The sequence below is a fragment of the Pagrus pagrus genome, assembly GCF_965226575.1.
Source record: "Pagrus pagrus genome assembly, chromosome: 20".
NCBI classification, from domain to species: Eukaryota; Metazoa; Chordata; class Actinopteri; order Spariformes; family Sparidae; genus Pagrus; species Pagrus pagrus.
In genome coordinates this window covers 11117423-11137386 of record NC_140207.1, presented here as the reverse complement: position 1 = coordinate 11137386, position 19964 = coordinate 11117423, and the positions used below count along the sequence as shown (strand labels likewise).

Below are 19964 nucleotides of genomic sequence, written 5' to 3'. Positions count from 1 at the left end.
CAGGTTTCACAGAATTATTGATTAGTCTAATATCAAAACCACTAGTGACACATAATGCATCATATTTGGGCTATTCAAAGCAGTTAAGATGGCTTCCAACAACAGAAAGTGGACATTACGTTTGTTTCATTTTATACGTTATGCCATGTGAAACAAACAGAATTTAAGGTATTCAGAGAAGGAAAGACTCCAGCTATCCCTCTAAGAAATCAGTCGCAATGTTTCTGCCGTTACACACTACCGCCAATCAGGTTGCGGCACGTTTTAGAGCTAATCCTGGACTCCTAAAACACAGTAGTCATGAATGCTCTACTATGCACATTAACCTAAACTTAAGATACATAATCAGTGATATATACAACTAATAAAACAGCGTATAATCTGTATTGTACCTTCTGCATGATGTCGATCTCCTCTGGACTCAGGTCTCGGTCTATAGAAGAGATACTTTCCATGCTGTTCTTACGGACGATGCCTGTTGCAAACGGGTTGGCAATGATGCCAGGAGACGACTGGAAATGGACCAAACAAAAGGGTTTTGTTTAAAAAGTTGATCTAAATTGAAGAAGTTTGGGCAACTTTTGAGAAAAAAAGACCTAAACACCAATGTACATAAAGGCAATATTTAAAGGTAATTTAAATTAAATTCATTCATCCTTTAAACATGGTTACCCTTCAGTGTATGCTGTAGAGTCCTTTTAATGCCTCAACACATTTTATCTGAATCTGACTGCTCGTGGCGTCTTACCTCCACAGCGACCACTTTTCGTGGGTCGAAGCCGTCACACACCAGCATGCCCAGGGAGTCTCCTACAGCACGGAGCACTCGCACTGCCTCTGTATGCGTCATCCCCAGCAGGCTGTGGTTGTTCACCTCCAGGATACGCATGCCAACCTGCAGCCGTCCGTCTCTCGCTGCTGCACCGCTCGAACTCACCTGTTTGAATATCAACCAAAGTACGGGTAAGGTGATGACTCTTAAAACTTTGTCCTCACTTCGTCTGTCAACAAATTTAATACCGCTTTCTTTTCAGTAGACAACAAATCAAGACTACGCTAACTTACAAATCTCAGACGGGATGTGGCTTGAAATAAACTGTTTGCAGAACTAAAAAGGTGAGACTATTTGGGCTCAAATTCATTCAATGGTGATATATAATATATAATATATCAAATTTCAATTCAGAACCTTAGAGATGAAGATGCCTTCATCTGTCGGGTCAAACGGGTTTCCTGCATGACCTTTGGCCCCTCCGCGAATACTGATGCCAAGCTTCTCCCCTGGCTGCTTCTGGATCAGAATTTCCTGCAATCACACATACACAGCTCGTCAGGCTAGGTAAGATAACACATTTATCCACGTTGGTTCATGTGTATTTGTTCCAGTTGGCCTCACCTGCATCCCAGGTGGTGATGGGTCCCTCCGTACCAACATACGGATTTCCTGCTTGTTGGCCAGCAGGGCTCGCACGGCTTCCTGGTGTGTGGCGTGACGCAGGTCGATGGCGTTCACTTCTAATATTCGGTCACCAACACGCAGTCCACTTTGACATGCAAGACCTTGAGGAATCACCTGATGAGGAGACCGACCATGGAAAGTGAGACACAAAGCGTAAAAACAAAACTAGAAAACAAGGAATTTTTACATAAAAGTTTTACCTTTGAGATAAAAACCCCAGGTTCATTGACGCCGAATGGGTGACTAGCATGATCACTGCCTCCTACGATGCTCAGGCCTAGAGGGCCACCTGACTTCACCAGGATCACTTCCTGTTTGGGCAAAAGGTAGAAAATGTGTCGAGGAAAGATTTTGGAATCATTTCAAGTCTAAATCTAACAAAAGTGGATCAAGTAAACATTAGCTCACATGTAACGGTCATGTCTACAATTTAGGATTTTTCTAATAAACACAAACCAACCTACTGACGCACATCTATCTCTATACAGGCATAAGCAGCTATAAAGTAAACTGCATTATCTCTGGGAAAGGGAATGACACAGCTTTTATTACCAGGCTACACTCTAAAGAACACTTTTATTTAAATTAGACCAAGCCTTCATACCATACACCATCTTCTCTGGAACTGGACAGCATTACGGATAAGGCAGGGGCCAAATGAACAAATATTAACATCAAACGCCTTCATTAGGCTTCTATAGCAAGGTCTAATTAAAGTAAAAAGCTTCTCAACATATTCAAATATCGAAGAGGTCTAACCTCGATGGGATACTCGTCCTCCATTTGGTTCAGGTGGTTCCCATGAAGGAGGCCTTCCTCCTCCTGGTCGGGTGAATCTGAGGGTTCTGGGGGTGGAGGGGAGTGGGCTCGTGCCCGGGATTGACCTGGAGAGCCCCCTGGTGCGTTCGGGTCTCGCTCCACCAGGAGGGCGATGGTGGGGGAGGTGCCGGTAAGGAGCGCTACTGCCTGGTCATGCCTGGCCTCTGTCATGTCTACACCATTGATCTGGATCGACAGTAAAACCAACCACGGAGGGTGTCAGCCCACCAGGACGCTCCCAATGACAACGGCCCGAACTCGACACGATGACAATAAATAACAATACATGCTTAAAAACGGCAACCTGCCATCAGTCTTCTCTCGTCTAACTACTTCCCAATGTTTATTTAACATCTAAAACTTTCTGAGATTTAATCCAGTGAGTTTGTGAGTGCACCAAAGTGAGTACTGTTATTTGCGGAAGAACCCAACACCTATAACGAGCAACAGGAACAGGCAGAGCAGAAGAGGGAGCGGGGGTAACAGCGGGCTGCTGCAGGCAACTTAAGCTGGCAGATTTCCCTGAAGAAGAAAGGCTACGAGCAAGCAAAGCTAATTATTTTCAAAAAACTCCCTGAAGTCAGTTTATGTTAAGTTTAGTTATGACTGCTTGTGCTGCTATCTTTAAACTTAATCAGTTCAACTCTTTCCCACCCCTTCTTGCATTTGTTTACTTAAAAAAACAGTGGAAGTTTCTCCAAAAAGTTTGATCTTAAGTCAACAAAGGCAAGCAGGGAAGTCCTGAGACAACCTGGGTTTTAGATTAGGAGGTTTCTTTCAGGCATGCACAATCTTAAAACCTGTTCTCTGGTCCAAAGTGACAAGCAGAGGTCAGCACTGACCCGACAGTACCAGCTCTTACCATAGGCTGATATGCTGCTGCGCCCACTGCCATTGTAACACCCAGACGAGTCTACCATGACAGCGGACGACAGGCTCAGCCCACTCCAACCCAACACCATACCCACCACCAAGCAGGCAAGAAGATGCACTTAATGCATTAGTGAGCATGCAGTCAGAGAAAATGTGAGAAAGAATAGACCAAAGAAAAAGACCTGACAACTGCCGGAGGAAAGAAAGCAGAGAGGATAATTCAGGAAGCTTTTCTGTGATTCAAGAGAGCACGGCTTACAGTAAAGAAACAGATGAAAGCAGGAGGAGTTTCACACTAGGCTCACAGAGAGAGGACCCTCAAAATGAACCATCAGTCGGTTTACAGTAATAGTGTATGATGAAAAAGTGTGCATGGATAAGAACGTGCAACTCATGCTCCTAATATGCTGACAGAAAAAGTAGAGCAAAGCCAAGCGTGGAGTGTGATCAGCAGAGGAAACTGAAGAGCATGCAGGATACTTCAAAATCTAAATCCTGCACTATCTACCCACTATTTAAGGAGACTCTGGGTTAGAATTAGTGTGTGAAGACTGTGTTAGTAATCTGTCTCAGCTGATGGGTTAATTTTCTGCATGTGGTCAGCATGGGACAGAAAACAAGTTGGTCTTTGATATGGCAAGACAAAACTTGAGTGATGAGAGCAGTGTTGTAGGCATAATTACAACGGAAATATTACGACACAGCACTGGTGACATACTGTACGTGTTTCCTTTACATTGCACAAGACTGAACAGATGTAGAATAAGGAACACCAATGTCCATCTATAAGGATATAGTGAGTTCAATTTTGAACTAATCGTTAAATCCCGAATGAAAGAGAAAACAGGGGAACCAGGGCTTCAGAGTAACTTTTTATACCTGTTGCACTGGTGCGCCTAAATTATACATTTTAATTTAATTTCTTAACACATTTTGTAAATGATTGATAACAGGAATAAAGGTGTAGATACATTTTTCACTTTTCCTCCCTACATTTTAACACCAATATCAGCACTTTCTACTCTTTACAGCTCGTTACTTTAATATTAATGCATCTGCGGGGAATTATGGATTATTTTTATTTTGCGTCATTGCACACCGCCTACCGAACATTACGAGATTGATTCTGCATATCAAAACTGCAACTTCAACTTGAGTAAAGAGTTTGTGTACTTCACTTCCTTATTAACAGCACACTCATCAGGAAATTGCAATAACCTCTATTGTTTAAAAAATAAAATTATTAATTTATGATGTTTGAAGTGCTTGAGAAACTCAAATAAATATCAACCTCAAATATTATTGATGAATAAAGCCATTAACTGATACAAAAGTGTACAGAATAAGCTACAAGAAATATGTTCATAAGCTAATATTTGTTCAAAGGCAACTGTCTACACACCCTGTTGGTGTTTGGATTAAAAAAAATGTATACAAATATTTTTTAACAGACTGCTGAATGTCAGGCGCACCAGTGCAACCAATGAAAACATTTACACGCACTTGACAGATTTTTTGGGTGTATGGGCAACCAAAACAGTTTCACCTTGGAGCCCTGAGAAAACAAAATGATTCCCCTTCTCACAACCATGAAAACATTGTAAAGGAAACCCTGTTTTGATCACATCACACTGTATACAATGATGCCCAGATGGAGATGTGGAGGGGATGTGTTGTACTCACAGAGATCACCCTGTCGCCAACATGCAGTGTGCTGTCTCTGTGTGCTGCTCCCCCGTCTGCGATGCGAGAGATGTAGATTCCCTAAAACAGATAAGATATTGTCAAATGTTGAAGTTTTTTGTGCATTTGTGGATAAATGACTCTTTTTGAGACTGTTTTATGACGACAATAAAAAACTTGTTTCGAATATACTGCAACTAAAAATGGTAATTATTCCACAACTTCTGGCCTCCCTTGCCTGCTTATTAAATTAGACAGGGTCGATGGGAAACTGGTGCAACAGGCTGCAATGCTGGGAGGAATCTGTGCTAACTGTGAGCTGTCTGTGAGGGGAGTTACCAGTCAGTCAGTGTGTGATATCCCACATTGTGGATCTGAGCCAAAAATAGAATTCCTTTAGTAATTCCTGCCGGCACGCTTTACGGTACATAAGTAGCTGTGTGACGTTAGCAGCTCACAATGTCACAGACAAACTGAGATATAAAGCTGTAGATATGATCAAACAAACCCACACATACATTACAACAGCATAATATTTGATCATTAGGACACATTAGGATTACAACACAAGCAGCTCATTCAAAATCATGACCCCTGAGGCATGTTGTCCCTTTGCTCAGACAAATTACACAACTTGTTTAACCAAATAAAAACTGCTACTCTGCCTCACCAGAACAAAACGTGTCAACACATGCAGGAGCAAAGTCGACTGCACCTCCTCCTCAGATCAACTGACAACCAGCGAAGTCACTGCATCCATTTCAAAAAGCTTTTGAAAGAGAGGCAAGACTTACAGTCACACTCGCCTAAATCCTAAAGTTTAGGAATCCTTTCCTCTTTGTGGGCTCGTTGAGCTGCATGAGTTGCAATGCAGTGTTGGACTGACCCAAATATACACCTCAGCCAGTGCAATTACAGCTGACCTATCAGGTGTCAAGGCTGGCTATTCATATCTCCGTCTCCCTGGTGATGACTGTAAACGCTGCGGCTAGAATAGATGCTGTTAAAAGACAGATCCCACTGACTGAGACAGTTACTGTAAACACTTTGTGACCCAAATTCAAGACTGCAAAAAACATTTAGCTATTTTATGGTAGACTGTGTCTTTGGCTTTAGATCAACTCTCAGTATCATCTTTCTCTTTTCACTGAAACCTGTGATTAGGGTTTCAATATATGGATTTTTTTCAGCAGATACCAATAACTGATAATTGCCTGCTTCTCATTGCAAGTATGTGATCATTTTACATTTCTGTATTTTAAAAATAGATTCATAACCTGTCATTTAAAACACACTTGAGGGTAAGAAGAGGCTAAGATGTAGTGAGCAACTATGGAGGATTTAATTTTCCATATTCCTCTTCTCTGTGTTAATGGTGGATTACAGACCAACTTTTAAGGTACAGTCACCTACAGCATACTTGAGTTTTTAAATGTTGTGCTTGTTAAGTCAATGAAATTTGCTATAATGTCACTAATACCGATAAATACCCAATAATACAAATTCTCCGATAACAGGCCGATAATTCATATATTGTGCCTCCCTACCTATGTTCTCAGTCGACTACAGACTGTAATTATGATGAGAAATCAGAATTTTCAACTATCCATAAGGCTTTTTAATGCATGTAAAACATGTCATGCTAATGTTTGGTGATAATTCTGTTCTGGGCTACAACTAAAAGTTAATTTTCATTATAAATTAATTGGTTGTTTAGTTTCTTAATTAATCATTCAATGTGATTATGTATGTTTGCTTGTTTTAATAGTCCGTAAAACAAAGATTCTCAGTCAAAAATCATATAAACAAAGAAAAGCATTAAATCCTCAAGTATGACCAGCTGGAACCTGGAAATATTTGGCATTTTTGCCTGAAAATTGATAAATATGTTGACCAATTTTTCAAAACTTGGTCAACAAAATTGTTACAGCTCAATTTTCTGTGAACTGTTTTGTAATATTATCATATTTTTGTGGTTTTTACAAAATTCAAGATATTTGCAAACTAACAAATTCAATTCCTGAAGGTTTGTTTACCAAATTCAGAAATTTCATTACAATGAAAATCAATTAGGTTGTTTTTTGTGATTTGTCATATTAAGATATGATAATAAAAAAAGATATTGAAAAAAGGTTCCTAATTCATTTCCACCATATTGTATAGCATACCTAAAACTACAATGTTTACAAAGCATTCAATGGGGAGGAAACAATAAAATATATAAGATTGTGGCTCCATGCCTCTCCATACCCCTTACACTCAATCTACGTTTAATCAGGTTGTGTTATAGGTCTGTTTTTCTCCCTCACCGTGTCTCCAGTGCGGTAGGGCGTGGAGCCTTTGCCCCCTGCGATGCTGAATCCCAGCCCCTTGTCGTTTCGGATCAGGCAGGTGGAGAGCCGCTGTTGAGGCCCGCTGGGAGTCGTCTCCAAGTTGAAAGCGAGGCCGCTGCTCCGTCTCTCCCGTGGGAAGTAGTCATCCTCCGGCCTCAGCGGCGTTGTGGTGATGGCGTTCTCTGGCTCCACCATACGCTCCCGCAGCACTGTCATGGAAACTGTGGCGCCAGAGCTACGGAGAGCTTCAACTGCTGTGTGATGTTCGGCCTCATGGAGGTCCACTCCATTGACCTAAAACAAAAAAAGAGAGAGAATGACTCACTTTTAATTTAGACATCTTACTAGAAAGCAGACGAATGAGTTGCTGAAGTCAAAAATGCTTCACCTCTAGGAGTTTGTCTCCCACTTTCACCCCTGCTCTGGCTGCAGGACCCTCCTCAGAAACTCTGGAGATGAAGATTCCCTGAACACGCAAACAAAAAGAAAAATGAATGTGTCATCTATGACTTCTGATTTGTTAAACCTAAGAAGACTCTAGGGGCACGTCTTACCTCGTCATCTCCTTTGTAAGGTGTAGATCCTTTCCCTCCAGCAATGCTGATACCCAGTCCGCCTGTTTGTCGCTGGATGTTCAGGGTGTGCTGCAAGTTAAGGAGCCAGGAGTCAACACAACTACAAGTGAAGCCCTTCTAAACACCACTCAGCTCAGGACAGCTTGAGAGGGAGGCGTGCCCACAATGTTATTATGTCATTATTTTCTTTATTCATTTTCTTAAACTTCTAAGATATAAGTTATGGGTGACCTCCCTCCTTCTGCCAGAAGGTGGCGTCAATTGTATCACTGCAACATCCTGTCATCATGCCAACAGATGGATGGAGAGATACTGCGACTGGTCTGGAGCCTAATGTCAGTTTAAGTGGATGATTTTGTTACTTAAATTTTGTTTTAAAGACATCTGAAAGAGCTGCAGCCAAATCTTTTGTCATCTCGCAGTAACCACTTAATTGACAGTAGACTTCAGACATAAAGTGAGCAAACAAACTGTCTGAAGGCCTCTTTAATTGCACTCAGAGGCTTAACCCTGACTGAAAATGTGTTTTGTGTTTGTACGGGAGGAGGGACTTTAAAAATGTGAAGTAGATCGTAACAGACTGTACTTTCTATGTATTTGCAAGCCATGCAAAAAGGTGGAGGAATGGAGACAAATGAGGGAAAGTGTAAGGAAAAAGGGAATGTCAAGAGTAACAGATAACGAGAGTGAGCTGTGTCCTGGAGGTGGAGATGATTTGCAGTTGTAATGTAGATACCACGGCATTTGTTGCAATAATGACCAAAGCAGACTTAAACTGACAGAGACCGATTTCATGTGGTAATAAATTACATTTAAATGTTTCTAACGACTTTTTTTCTTCAGGACTAAACGGCATATGAGAGGATCCTTATACATCACTATGAACAAAAGCATGCATAAACAAATATATTTAAAGATGAAAAAACACACCTCTACAAAATATTAACAATACAAATATCAAGCGTCATTTTATACAATTTAAAAACTTAAGTTATGCCAAAGGTTTATAAATTAACATTAGACTACTGAGAAGTAAACTTCATTCGTCTTCATCAATCTGGAGCTCCTCCTCTGGTTGGCAGTTGAGTTACCTGCTTTGTACCCAAAAAAAGAAGGAAGCTGGTGAAGCAGACTCGTCTCATCACAGTTCTACCAGCCCATTCACTCCAGGGCAACACAGCGTGGACAAGGGATGAAAAGGAGCGAAGCAGCAGAAGCAGAGGAAAGATACAGCAGCAGAGATGTAGTGTGACAGAACCTGATGCAGGACTTATATTTCCTAGCTTTTAGTACTTTCGAAAAAAACATGGCAGGAGGACAAAAAATTAGAGATATGGTTCAGCTTGACGGGTACAACACAACTGTGGGCATCCAGGGGACTAATAATTACTTGGGAAGGTGCCAAAGTGAGTATTTCTTGTTTTAAGTGCTGCGTCATGTGCGTGCAAACCTGCTATTTTATCTGTTGAAGATGAATCTGGCCTAACATTACATGGCTGTGACAAAAAGTCATGTGTTACTCGGATTACATGTGCAGCATTCCTGTGCATTTCATGCTTGTATCTTGCAGTTTTTATTTATTTTTATATACTTTTCTAAAGTACATTGCTACATGCCATGTGTGTTTTACAACTCATCAGTCATATCTGTAAGTAAAAGGTAAACAATGTATAAAGTGTATAGTGTATATAGTCTTATTATTATTATTATTACTTTGACACTTTATCTTGATATTATTCCATTTGTCTCTCGCTTGTTCTGTTTTACATTTTTATCTATAACTCTCTGCCATAAATCAGACTCAAGTCTCACTAGTTGGCATTTAAATGCTATAATGAGGGTTGAGTCATATGTTCACCGTAACTCCTTGTGGATGAGAAACATGGTGGATCACTTTTGAAATGGATAATGTTGTGAGCGCAGTGCGATAAAAGAGGCAGTCTGCTGGTGGTGAGCATGGCAAAGAACATTATGTATGGAAATGTTGTCCTGTGACTGAAAATACCCACACTGATAGACTTCTGTGGGATAGATTTCCCAACACTATAGACTCCCATGATCCTGTGCTATTTCAAAACATCAAACTACTTCTTTTGTTTGCATTTTTTACATTTTGGGAGCCCGACATTTGTTACATAATGAGCCCTAACCGACAAGTAAGTTAGCCAGTGTTCAACAGTAAGTGAGCCAGTGCTAACGTGACTGGCTTAGTGTTGATATTTAAGACATAAGTTATTCAGTATCAAATACTACTTGATATTGATCTTGCTAACTGAAGCTGTTTAGACACATGGACACAACTGAGAGAAAAAACTGTAATGTCAACAATGGAAAACTAGTCAAACTTCCCAGGCTGCACACGAACACAGAACATTTAAGGAACCTGCAAGTGTTTAAACCCCAGCTGTCTAGAAAAAAAAACAATAAATGTAATAAATAAGACTTGATTCCTGCATCCAGTTCTGCCACACTGGCCATCTTATAGATGATCTGTGGTTAGGGGGTCCCTAGTGATTGGCTTGAATTAACCATGAATTTTCTGTGGGTACTTTCTCTACCTCTGAATACAGGTGGGTGAATGAGTGGGTGAGTGAAGGACACAGAGAGACAGACCGGACGGGAAAGAGTATGTACAGACCTCTTCCTCCTCAATTCGAGCAGGTTCAATCAGCAGATTATTGACTTGATCAAATGACACCCCCTGTTAGGACAGGAACCAGCGAGAGGCATGCGGATTAGTCAGGCCAAAATAAAAATATGCTCACACGCACACTAAAGGAACTTTCTCGCATTTTCCATAAACCTCAAACACACCAAACACTCCACTGTCTGCTTCCAGGTTTGAAGGACTTCCTGGTCCACTGGGACAGAGCACCTTGAAGCAGAAGCAATCACGCACTCACTCCCCAGCCACCAGAAGCAAATACAGGCAGAGATGGAAAGACAAAACCAAGGAGCTGAGCTACAGTGAAAAACACAAGGTGTAGAGAGAGCGGACAACAGAAGGCAGAAGCTCCCAGACCAGAAAAAGCCCACAGAGAGCAAACTCTTCCAGTAGCAAGCTTTCATTTATTGTGAAAAGATAAACTGTGGGTTGAAGTGCACCTTCAGCTTATAAAAAGATGACTTTCCAAAAGTCATTTACAGAAAGTTCAACAAATGTTTTTGTTAACTAAAAAATCAAAGAATTTAATTTTGCAGGAATAAGCAATCTTTTTCACTACAATAATTTAAACATCCCATAACAGACGACACAACGGAGACTCGTTGGATCTCACATTCTAGCTCTGCCGGTATATGTTCTGGTTGGTCTGAGGTCAGCCACACACTCATAAACAGACACACACAACACAGATTTGGTGAGACGATGATGTTTGATCACAGTGTTAAAAAGGATTTCTACGATCAGCATAATCAAAATATTTCCATTAAGTCTCCCCAAATACTAATGATCAATAAGGAGATTGGTTTTTATAAGCAGCACCAGCGCAGACATCATTCATACTTTAAAGCTCACTCACACACACAATGTTATAAGAGCAAAGTGTGAAAATGTCATTATTCAATTAAATCAGGAGATGGCTGATAAATAAGGCGAGAATTTTAGTACTGAACTGGGCCAGTGTTGTGCAAAAAAGCCTGCAGATGCCTTGTGTGGAAGGAAAAATTATCATTTGACATTAAAGAAATCTTATCTGATGTGTTATTTTTAAAGATCAAGAAGCAATCTCATGTGGTTTAAAATTAGATTTCCATCATTTGTCTCCAATTATGAGACAATGTGTGTACATTTTGGTACTTAACGCGAGGGACATCGTCTTTGAGGCAGAGCAAAGACGAAGCAAAGTTCTGAGGCGAGACCGTTGGTGCGTTTGCAGTTAAACTCCTGAGGGAAAACCACTCCCCTTGATTTACAGCTCAAGTATAGACGTCTTCATTTCCACAATGACCCTGCATGCAATGCCACGTCCTTAAGTGCTCCAAACTGAATGCAACTTGCAAGGTGGTACGGGCACTCTATGCATACATATTAAGTGTTTGCATAGAGGCAGTGAGCAAGCACAAAATATATTCGATGCAAATATATTCTTACAACATGAATAGAGGTTTTTAAGCGTAAAATAAGCAACTTTTCTGCATACTGTATGTCCTTACTTATATATTGACTACATTTCTGTATATGTGCACAAATGCAGGTGAGAAAAGTAAGATGTTTCTACTTATGTATGAATTCCTTCCCAGCTACCCACATTCCTGCCCTGTGCTGGGATCTCTCCTTTACCTTTACTTGACTGTTGTTGACCTGGAGTCGGCTGTCCACGAGCTCCTCCATTCTGTGATGGTGCTGAGGGGTGCACAGAATGTCGTCTTCCTCCTCGTCCTGCTCGTCCTCGGCGGCCTGTGTCGGAGAGTTAAGGCTGTCAGGACTGAAGCCCTGCAGCAACGCAGCCACCGCCTCGGGCTTGGGCAGCTTGGTGATCTTGAAGTGCTTCTTGTAGTGTGGCGTGTCCTTTCTAATCAGACGCTGCTTCTCCATGGGAATGACAGGCCTCTCGTCTTCCTCTTCGCTCCTCTCGCCATCTTCACCGTCCTCTTCGTCGTCCTCGTCCCCACCGCGGATGATGGGCTCCTCTGCAAAGTGCACAGTGGGCTGGAGAAAAGAGGATGACATTTAATGAGAAAGATAACAACTTGAGAATTTTATATGTTCTTCGGTTTTAATATACAGGAGGTTATTTTAAATATTTACCTCAATGTACTCCACCTCCATCTCGTCCAGCTCGTCCTCCTCCTGAGGAGAGTGGCCATCTACAAGATCCTCCCTCTGCGAAACCGCAGTCGCGTTGTGTCTGTCCTCGTGGGAGGTGGCTGATAGTGTGCTATTGGACACCTGGGAATCATGGCTCTGATTGGACAGGTCACTGAGCCGCTTCTCCTGAAACCAAAAGCAAAGTGCACCACTGAATAATGACGCAAAACTAGACAGATTAAGATAACATAATTATATCTCTTGACATGATAATAATGTATGTACCTGTGCATCAAGGCCCTCTTCTTCTCCATCAGGTCTGGATGTGTAGGCCTCATTCCTTCTCTCCTCGATCACCTTCTTCATCACCTTCAGTTCGCTCGGGTGCGGTGTGGCTCTGCGCTGAAGGCCCTGACACACAAAAAAAAACAGATTAAAAACACGAGTTAGAGCTCAATTTTTTAATCCCACTTAGCTAAAATAATACTGCTAATTAACTTGAGAATTATCTGAGCACAATGACATGAAGAGGACTTAAACACTGTAACACTGTATTGTTGTTTCCTCACTCTGCGCTCTGCAGCAGCCTCATCATCCTCCTCCTCAGCTTTGGTCTCCTCTTGGAATTGAATGACTGACACTCGGTTCAGGTTGCTGTCCGTCCAACTGTCATCCACACTGTTCTGCAACAAGTTCTCTGTGAAAAATAAAGGAGAAGTGCAGAGAAGAGAGAGATGTCAAGCCACAGACTACTTTTATATGGACAGCTTCAAGTATCTCACAACATGTGTGGTTGCACAAGCTACAACTAGTTAGCTAACACACTAAAAACGACTTGTAAAAACTAATTGTAAAGCTCAAAATACAGGAGAAATGTCCTACCAGTTACAACAACAAAGACGTCAGACATCTTGCAAACTATAAATCTTTGCATCTCAGCAGTTATATTTCATAAGTAACAGATCTAAACGACAATTTGATGACTTACTACACAAACTAACGAAGCAGTACTCACCTAGGCTTGGAGAAGGCTGCTGGGGTAGTAAATAGCAGGTCAACACCTTCTCTCCTGTTCGCTCGTCGTCCTCTGTCTGGAACTTAAGCATCGGCTGTGACTGGTTCTCTGCGAGCCACATGGCCTTCAGATTGAGGTTTGTCAGGGCGAAAGGCAGGTTTTGTAATCTGGACAGAAGAAGGGACGAGGTACAATGAGCCACAATCTCTCCCTTTCAGTTACTTGAAAGAAAATATCATCCAGCTAAACTTCTAAGATCTTAAAAAGTTAAATTTGTGACCACAAAAAAGCTCCATAATTTAAATAATGGAGAAGCATCGTCTCTGTAGGGTGTTGGTAACGCTGAAAGTCCATTTTGACAAAGACCTTCCTTCTATTTTAAACTTTTAACCTTAGCAAGAAAAGCTGCTGTGTATTCTTCACAGTTCAGCGTGTTAAGTGAGGTTACCTGTTTCCAGCCACATCCAGCACATGCAGCTCAGTGGCATCTGCAAGCTCAGCAGGCAGTTTTCCCAGGCGGTTGTCTCTCAGAGAGAGAACGTTGAGGCTGGAACAGCCACCCAGCTCTTTGGGCACGCTGCCCAAACGGTTGCGGTCTACATTCAGGTTGGTCAGCTTCTTCAGCTTGCCCAGCGAGCGAGGAAGTGACTTTAATGGATTGAGACAGAAGCCATTATTAATCAGAGAGAATGATAATGAAGCTTAAGAGCAGACTTAAGTATTAATGGGCATACACAAATCCCAGCTGGGTCAGTGAGAGGCTTCTGTAAGTGTTTTATATGTCCCTACCTGTAAAAGATTCTCTGTCAAGACGAGTTCTGTGAGGTTTTCACACTCTCCTATTGAATCAGTGAGGTGGGTCAGTCTGTTCTGGTCCACCTTTAAGATGGACAGCTGTTTCAGGCAGCCTGGACACAAAACACACACAAAAAAAAAACATTAAACAACCTGCAGGAACAAGACACTTATACTAGATGTGACATGTTGGACTCTGGATTAAATAAATTCCATTAAAAACAGAAATATGTACAGTTTTTTGCTTGTGCTACTCTTAACTGGCATTTTATCTCCAGCAGGGGGCAGTGCTGTTCCTATATAACACAGCACAGCCTCCTACACACAGTGGGCCTGCCCAAGGGTTTAACTAATCTAGTGCTGCCTAATTAGATGGCAAACTTTCCCCAAGCACCAAAAATACACACTTTGTTCACAGAGAGTGCGTGTAAAAAAACAAAAAAAAACACGCTAATTAGTACAGGATAACTTGTTGCCGTTCTTTCATATCACCCACAATATTGGCCTTATTTTCTGTTTTGATTTTTGAGAAACACGTGACAATATTCACACGGGTGTGCACATGACCCTTTCATGGGAGGGCCTGAGGTTATGAAATGTAGTTACGATAGAGAGATGACAACAAATGTTGCTTTATTGTTGTGTCCAGTGCTATTTCTGACATAATTTTGCTGTTTGGCGTGTACATCCTGCTTTTCTAAGGCCACGTTCAGACCGATTCAGGGCTCTAAATCATTTCATGGATGACTTTGTAACATGAATGCCATAGTTCTATTGTTTTCCTTGCTATTGTCTTTATAAAAAATGAAATAGTTGTTTTCCAGAGTTGTAAAATCCTGTTGGTGAGTATAACCCAGTGTTTGGGTGCAGTGTTTGGCGTCTGATAAGTCATTAAACTGCCTGGTTCGTGCTTTACATCTCACTGACACCTTAAACGGCACCTCACCGACTCTGTTTTCTGTCTGAATCCCTGCCAAGACAATGTTCCTCTCTTTCCCTCTCATGTTTCTCACCAATGCTGTCTGGGATGACCTCCAGCAGGTTCTGTGTGAGCAGCAGGTCAGTGAGAGCCAGGAGGCCGTTTAGCTCTGAGGGAAGCTCCTCCAGACGATTCTCTGACACATCCAGACACACCAGTCTCCGGAGGTTCCCCAGCTCCTAAACACACACACACACACACACACACACACACACACACACACACACACAATAAATACCAATTGCAGTGAGACACAGAGGCCAAATACAAGCATTACCTTCACAGAAAAAACTATGGAAACAAATCTGCTAGTGGGAGTTTATTCTGCACATGATTATGTGTAATTTAGATTTATAAAAATGTAAAAAGACAAACCACAGAGTTCTTGCAATAGGGCAGCTTTAAAAAAAAACTTAAGTGTACTTACTGGTGGTAATGAGGACAACTGGTTACGGTCCAGCCATAGCTCCCTCAGGTTGGGGAGAGCACCGAGGGTGTCCGGCTAAGAGAAGGGGTGACATAGGGAGATTGGAGATTATTGGAAAAGGCTGATTGTTTATTTTTGTTAATGTTTGAAGTACTGCCTGCTGAGCTGCAGACGCAACTGTAAGTGGAAATCGGCTCCATTTAAAAGATGTCACAGAGGTTGAAGCCACAGAAAATTAAAGGCATCTAATATTTTAATCACAGTATGTGACAGAACATTGATTTCAGCCTTGGATTCACAACTTTTAGCATGACATTAAGGACAATGTCAGTTAAGCTCACGATAGGCATGCGACAGTCAACCATAAGTTTGCTCAGCCTCCAACCTTGTCGGGACATGAATCATTGTTTACCCTGTCCTACTGAGATAGGTGGGTGTATCCGGGCTTACAGAAGCTCTGACTGTGAGGTATAGTGCATGCAGGTCCTCAGGTTTGACAGACCGGCTCTGATGTGTGTGGTGAGGTAAACATGTGGTTAGGATCATAATTATTGTGGTTGGAATGTGAGAAGGATGTTTGTGATGCATGTCACTCAGACATTTTAAGGGCACAACTGAGGGTGTTTGAGCGCTCGAGTTGTTGACTTACCAAAACTTCCAGTTCATTGCTGCCCAGGTCCAGCTGTTCCAGTTTCACCAGGAAAGAGAGCGACCTGAATAGGATCACAAAATAGCACATGCAGTAAGTCACACAAATATGCGGCCTTAAAGAACAAAGAGCAGACATACCGCTCAATCACGTGTACTGACATATGTAAAGAATTTGTAGACGTACACATAGCTTGTTTTCGTCATGTTCTTCCATGCTGCAATAAATCTCTTTTCTAGATAACTGTATTTGTAGGTGAGAGAGTTTCTAACTACTATGAGTACAAAAATGACAACTGGGATGTAGCATTGTCAACAGGTGCTTATTGTTCTTGATGGAGATGAAGGGGAATTAGATAAGAACCCTGCTGCGTATGTGTTCTGGAGGGAGACAACACTTACGTGGGCAGAGACTTCAGCAGGTTCTCCCTGAGCTCCAACGTCACCAGGTTGGCTAGGCTATAAAAGGAGGAGTGGCAGTGAAAAGGAGGAGGAGGTGAGTAAAAGAGAACGAGGGGATAGGAGTTGGCATGTGCCAAAGAGAGAGGACGGGGGAGTGGGAGAGGCGAGAGGAGAGGCAGGTTGGTTAGTCAGATGGCAGGTCTGTTCGTCTGGGCTGCCTGGCATGGTGAGGGGCTCTTCCATCTGTCTGAGCACAGCAGTGGCCCACAGCCCAGAGACTGGCTGCCTCAGAGCCCACTGGGCAACAGAATTACACTTCTTGAAAACCTGCTCTGTCTCTTAATGTATCAAGGATCTAACTGAACCGAAGGCCTCCGGTCTGGTGACACCAGTGTAATGACTTGATTAGAGAGCTTTAATAATTTTGACAAAAGTTATAATCTTGACAATTTCTCAAGTAAAGTATTCACAATTGAGGCTGCAACTTACAATTTCTTTAGGTAATTAATGAACCGCTTAGTCTATAAATCATCAGAAAATAGTGTTGGAGGCCTTTTGCAGTTTTCCAGACCCAACATAACGTTTTCAGATTGTATGTTTTGCCTAACCAACAGTTAAATATTTAATTTACAATGATATAAATTACAAATATTGACATTTTGAAAGCTGCAACTAGAGAATGTCTAGTATATTTTCTAGAGCGATCAGTTGAAAACATTTCTGATAAATTTTCCGTTTATCAACAGATCAATAAATCATTTCAGCCCTTTTAATGGTTTTAAAGATTAATAATTCAAAATTATTTCGAAGCAGGGATGCAAATTTAATACAATTATTTTTTAATGGATCCCCATTAGCTTCCACAAAGTGGTTGCTAGTCTTCCTGGGTTCAGTAACAAAATAAAAACGAGAAAATCTAATTAAAATAGACTTAAAATTGCTGTGCAAGCATAAAGATTAGAGAACAAATTAATAAACTCTGAAAAAAAAAAAAATCAGTCAACAACACGGTTCCAAAAAATAAATAAAAAACAACTTCCCCAAAGTAAATCTATCTTCGATCTGTTTCATGTGAACTGATGATTATGTTTGACAATTTTGGGGTTAAAAAAAAATTCTGTGCCATAATTAAAAATCTGACATTTGTAATCACCTATGAAGACACGACAACCATTTATTTCAATATCCAAGACAAAAAAACACATTTCATCCCATTGTATTATCTACTACAGTATGAGCCATTGTGCACATTGTGTACGTGTACATACTTCCCAATGTCGTTGGGCAACGTCTGCAATGACACGTCGTTGAGTGCCAAGTGAGCCAGCGCTCGGAGTTGAGTGAAGCCATCTGGCAATCTGAAGCAGAAAGGCAGGAGGGAAAATAGTGGAGAGAGATTCTTGTTGTACAACACATGAGATCACTCATACACACAATACTACCATCCCTTCAAATGTTCCCATCTGTTAAAGTATTCAGCATCAAAGCTCTTGCCTGCATTGCTTTTCTATAGGAGGAAGTTTCAAGGTGAAGTTCCAATTTAGACATCACTTACTGGAGGGCTGTGACTTTATGTAGGGATGTCGAAGAGATTAACAAGTACTCAGATTATGTTAAGTTGACACTAATTTTTCATACAGAGCCTTGTTTGATCAGAAAGCGCATTGTCACACAAAGCATCATCGCCTCTAGGCGTGTGTTCACATACTGAGCTGTTTATTCAGCATGAAGCGCAGACTGTACATTCAAACAAGTAGCCTATGTGTGGAATATGATTCACTGCATATTTAAAACATGAAATCAAAGTAATTGGAGCACACAAATGGGACTTCTCATACGGCTTCTCCCCTCTTTGTTGCATACGAGCAAACATCAGATTTTCTCACTGTAATGATTAATAGATTACCTGGACAGGGGGTTTCCACTGAAGTCTGCGATCTCCAAAGCCCTGCAGAACTTAATGCTCTCAGGGATCTCAGGAATGTCTGCAGGAGAAAAGAGGAGGTGGGGGCGAGACTGGAGTCAGCAACATGGACACACAGAGGTAGAACTGGGGGGGTCATAATCTATGGAGCGAATCATTTTAAGTTGCTTGTAATCACAACCAGATGGCCTGGAGCAGGAAAGTGAGAGAAAGGGAAAAATAAGACAGAAAGACATGGAGGCTGAACCAGAGAGTGCCATCACATCGTTCACAAAATGTAGAGAGCAATCACACATTTATAGCTGTGTGCATCAGAACGAAGCTATCTCTTTATATGAAAGAATCTCAACAGGAAGTTGTTCTAATGTATTGTAAAAATGGATGACGAAGGGAGGGTCAAATGTGGAGAACAGCTGGCAGAACATTTCCATATATCTTGGAGCTGCCCAGCCCTTCTGGGCAAACTGGCAGGAGGTCATACGAGTGATACAGAACATATCTGGGTAACAGAATCGACCTCTACTTTTCCATGATCATGTTGGGAAGCATTGCAGCTCATTTATTGGTACAAGACAAATACCTACAAAAGATATTATTAGCTGCCAGTATGAAAGCTGTAACAAGAGAATGGTTACAGACCAAAACTCCAACAAATCTACTGTGTTTTCTTTGATTCCTTGAAAAAATTAAGTACTAAAAAATTGAGGGAGGGTCAAGTAAAAAGAAAAAGGAAGGACACTATTTGTATATATTCTTTAAAACGTCCTTACAGGCCACTTAAATTTACAGCTGGATGAATTAAAGAAGCCTTAACATCTAATTATAGGGCTGTTTATCCATTTTGCCTCTGCTCTATTCATAGTCCCACTGCATTTAATCATGCGTGTGACAACAACTACTAGACATTATTAGAGCTGTCACAATATCAGATGATTACTATACCATTATTGAGGCCAAGAAATTCACAATAACACGTTTTTTGCGATATCTCTATTAATTAAATTACCCTTACAATACGAGTGAAGGGAGGTGGGGAGAAAGTCGAACTACAAGTGTAAGAAAGTGTACAAAAAGAACAATTACACTCAAATAATAGTGAAAAGATTAACTCATAAACAAAAGATGCACAAGGGCAAACATCTTCTCTGGATTATTTACATGATATTATCATGTGTGTTATTAACACAATGTCAACACTAGATTTTTTTTTATATCTACTTATTGTGAATATTGCGAAGACAATAAGACATTTCTTCACTCTCTCATTACAAGGCTGATAGAT

General features: G+C 41.2%; 1 protein-coding gene and 1 long non-coding RNA gene across 18 annotated transcripts in view; one reads left to right on the top strand and one right to left on the bottom strand.

Moving 5' to 3' along the window:
- scrib (scribble planar cell polarity protein) overlaps nucleotides 1-19964 on the bottom strand; it is a 69394-nt gene that overhangs the window by 20745 nt on the left and 28685 nt on the right. For 16 of the 17 annotated variants that reach the window (XM_084339898.1, XM_084339911.1, XM_084339908.1 and 13 more), the window contains exons 3-26: nucleotides 18665-18743; nucleotides 18027-18116; nucleotides 16759-16815; nucleotides 16358-16421; nucleotides 15709-15783; nucleotides 15316-15460; nucleotides 14297-14415; nucleotides 13956-14155; nucleotides 13508-13674; nucleotides 13062-13189; nucleotides 12778-12903; nucleotides 12493-12678; nucleotides 12025-12393; nucleotides 10381-10443; nucleotides 7722-7811; nucleotides 7556-7633; nucleotides 7144-7461; nucleotides 4835-4915; nucleotides 2219-2464; nucleotides 1660-1770; nucleotides 1397-1573; nucleotides 1190-1306; nucleotides 749-937; nucleotides 393-512 (exon numbers count right to left, since the gene is read on the bottom strand). In XM_084339898.1, the coding sequence (XP_084196024.1) occupies nucleotides 393-512; nucleotides 749-937; nucleotides 1190-1306; nucleotides 1397-1573; nucleotides 1660-1770; nucleotides 2219-2464; nucleotides 4835-4915; nucleotides 7144-7461; nucleotides 7556-7633; nucleotides 7722-7811; nucleotides 10381-10443; nucleotides 12025-12393; nucleotides 12493-12678; nucleotides 12778-12903; nucleotides 13062-13189; nucleotides 13508-13674; nucleotides 13956-14155; nucleotides 14297-14415; nucleotides 15316-15460; nucleotides 15709-15783; nucleotides 16358-16421; nucleotides 16759-16815; nucleotides 18027-18116; nucleotides 18665-18743 (3395 nt within the window). The remainder of the gene's footprint in view (nucleotides 1-392; nucleotides 513-748; nucleotides 938-1189; nucleotides 1307-1396; nucleotides 1574-1659; nucleotides 1771-2218; nucleotides 2465-4834; nucleotides 4916-7143; nucleotides 7462-7555; nucleotides 7634-7721; nucleotides 7812-10380; nucleotides 10444-12024; nucleotides 12394-12492; nucleotides 12679-12777; nucleotides 12904-13061; nucleotides 13190-13507; nucleotides 13675-13955; nucleotides 14156-14296; nucleotides 14416-15315; nucleotides 15461-15708; nucleotides 15784-16357; nucleotides 16422-16758; nucleotides 16816-18026; nucleotides 18117-18664; nucleotides 18744-19964) is intronic. The other variant, XM_084339909.1, reaches the window with a different exon arrangement.
- LOC311249131 lies at nucleotides 889-1274 on the top strand. Its single transcript, XR_014621121.1, has 3 exons — nucleotides 889-963; nucleotides 1038-1116; nucleotides 1187-1274. It is a non-coding gene; the product is annotated as an uncharacterized lncRNA (long non-coding RNA).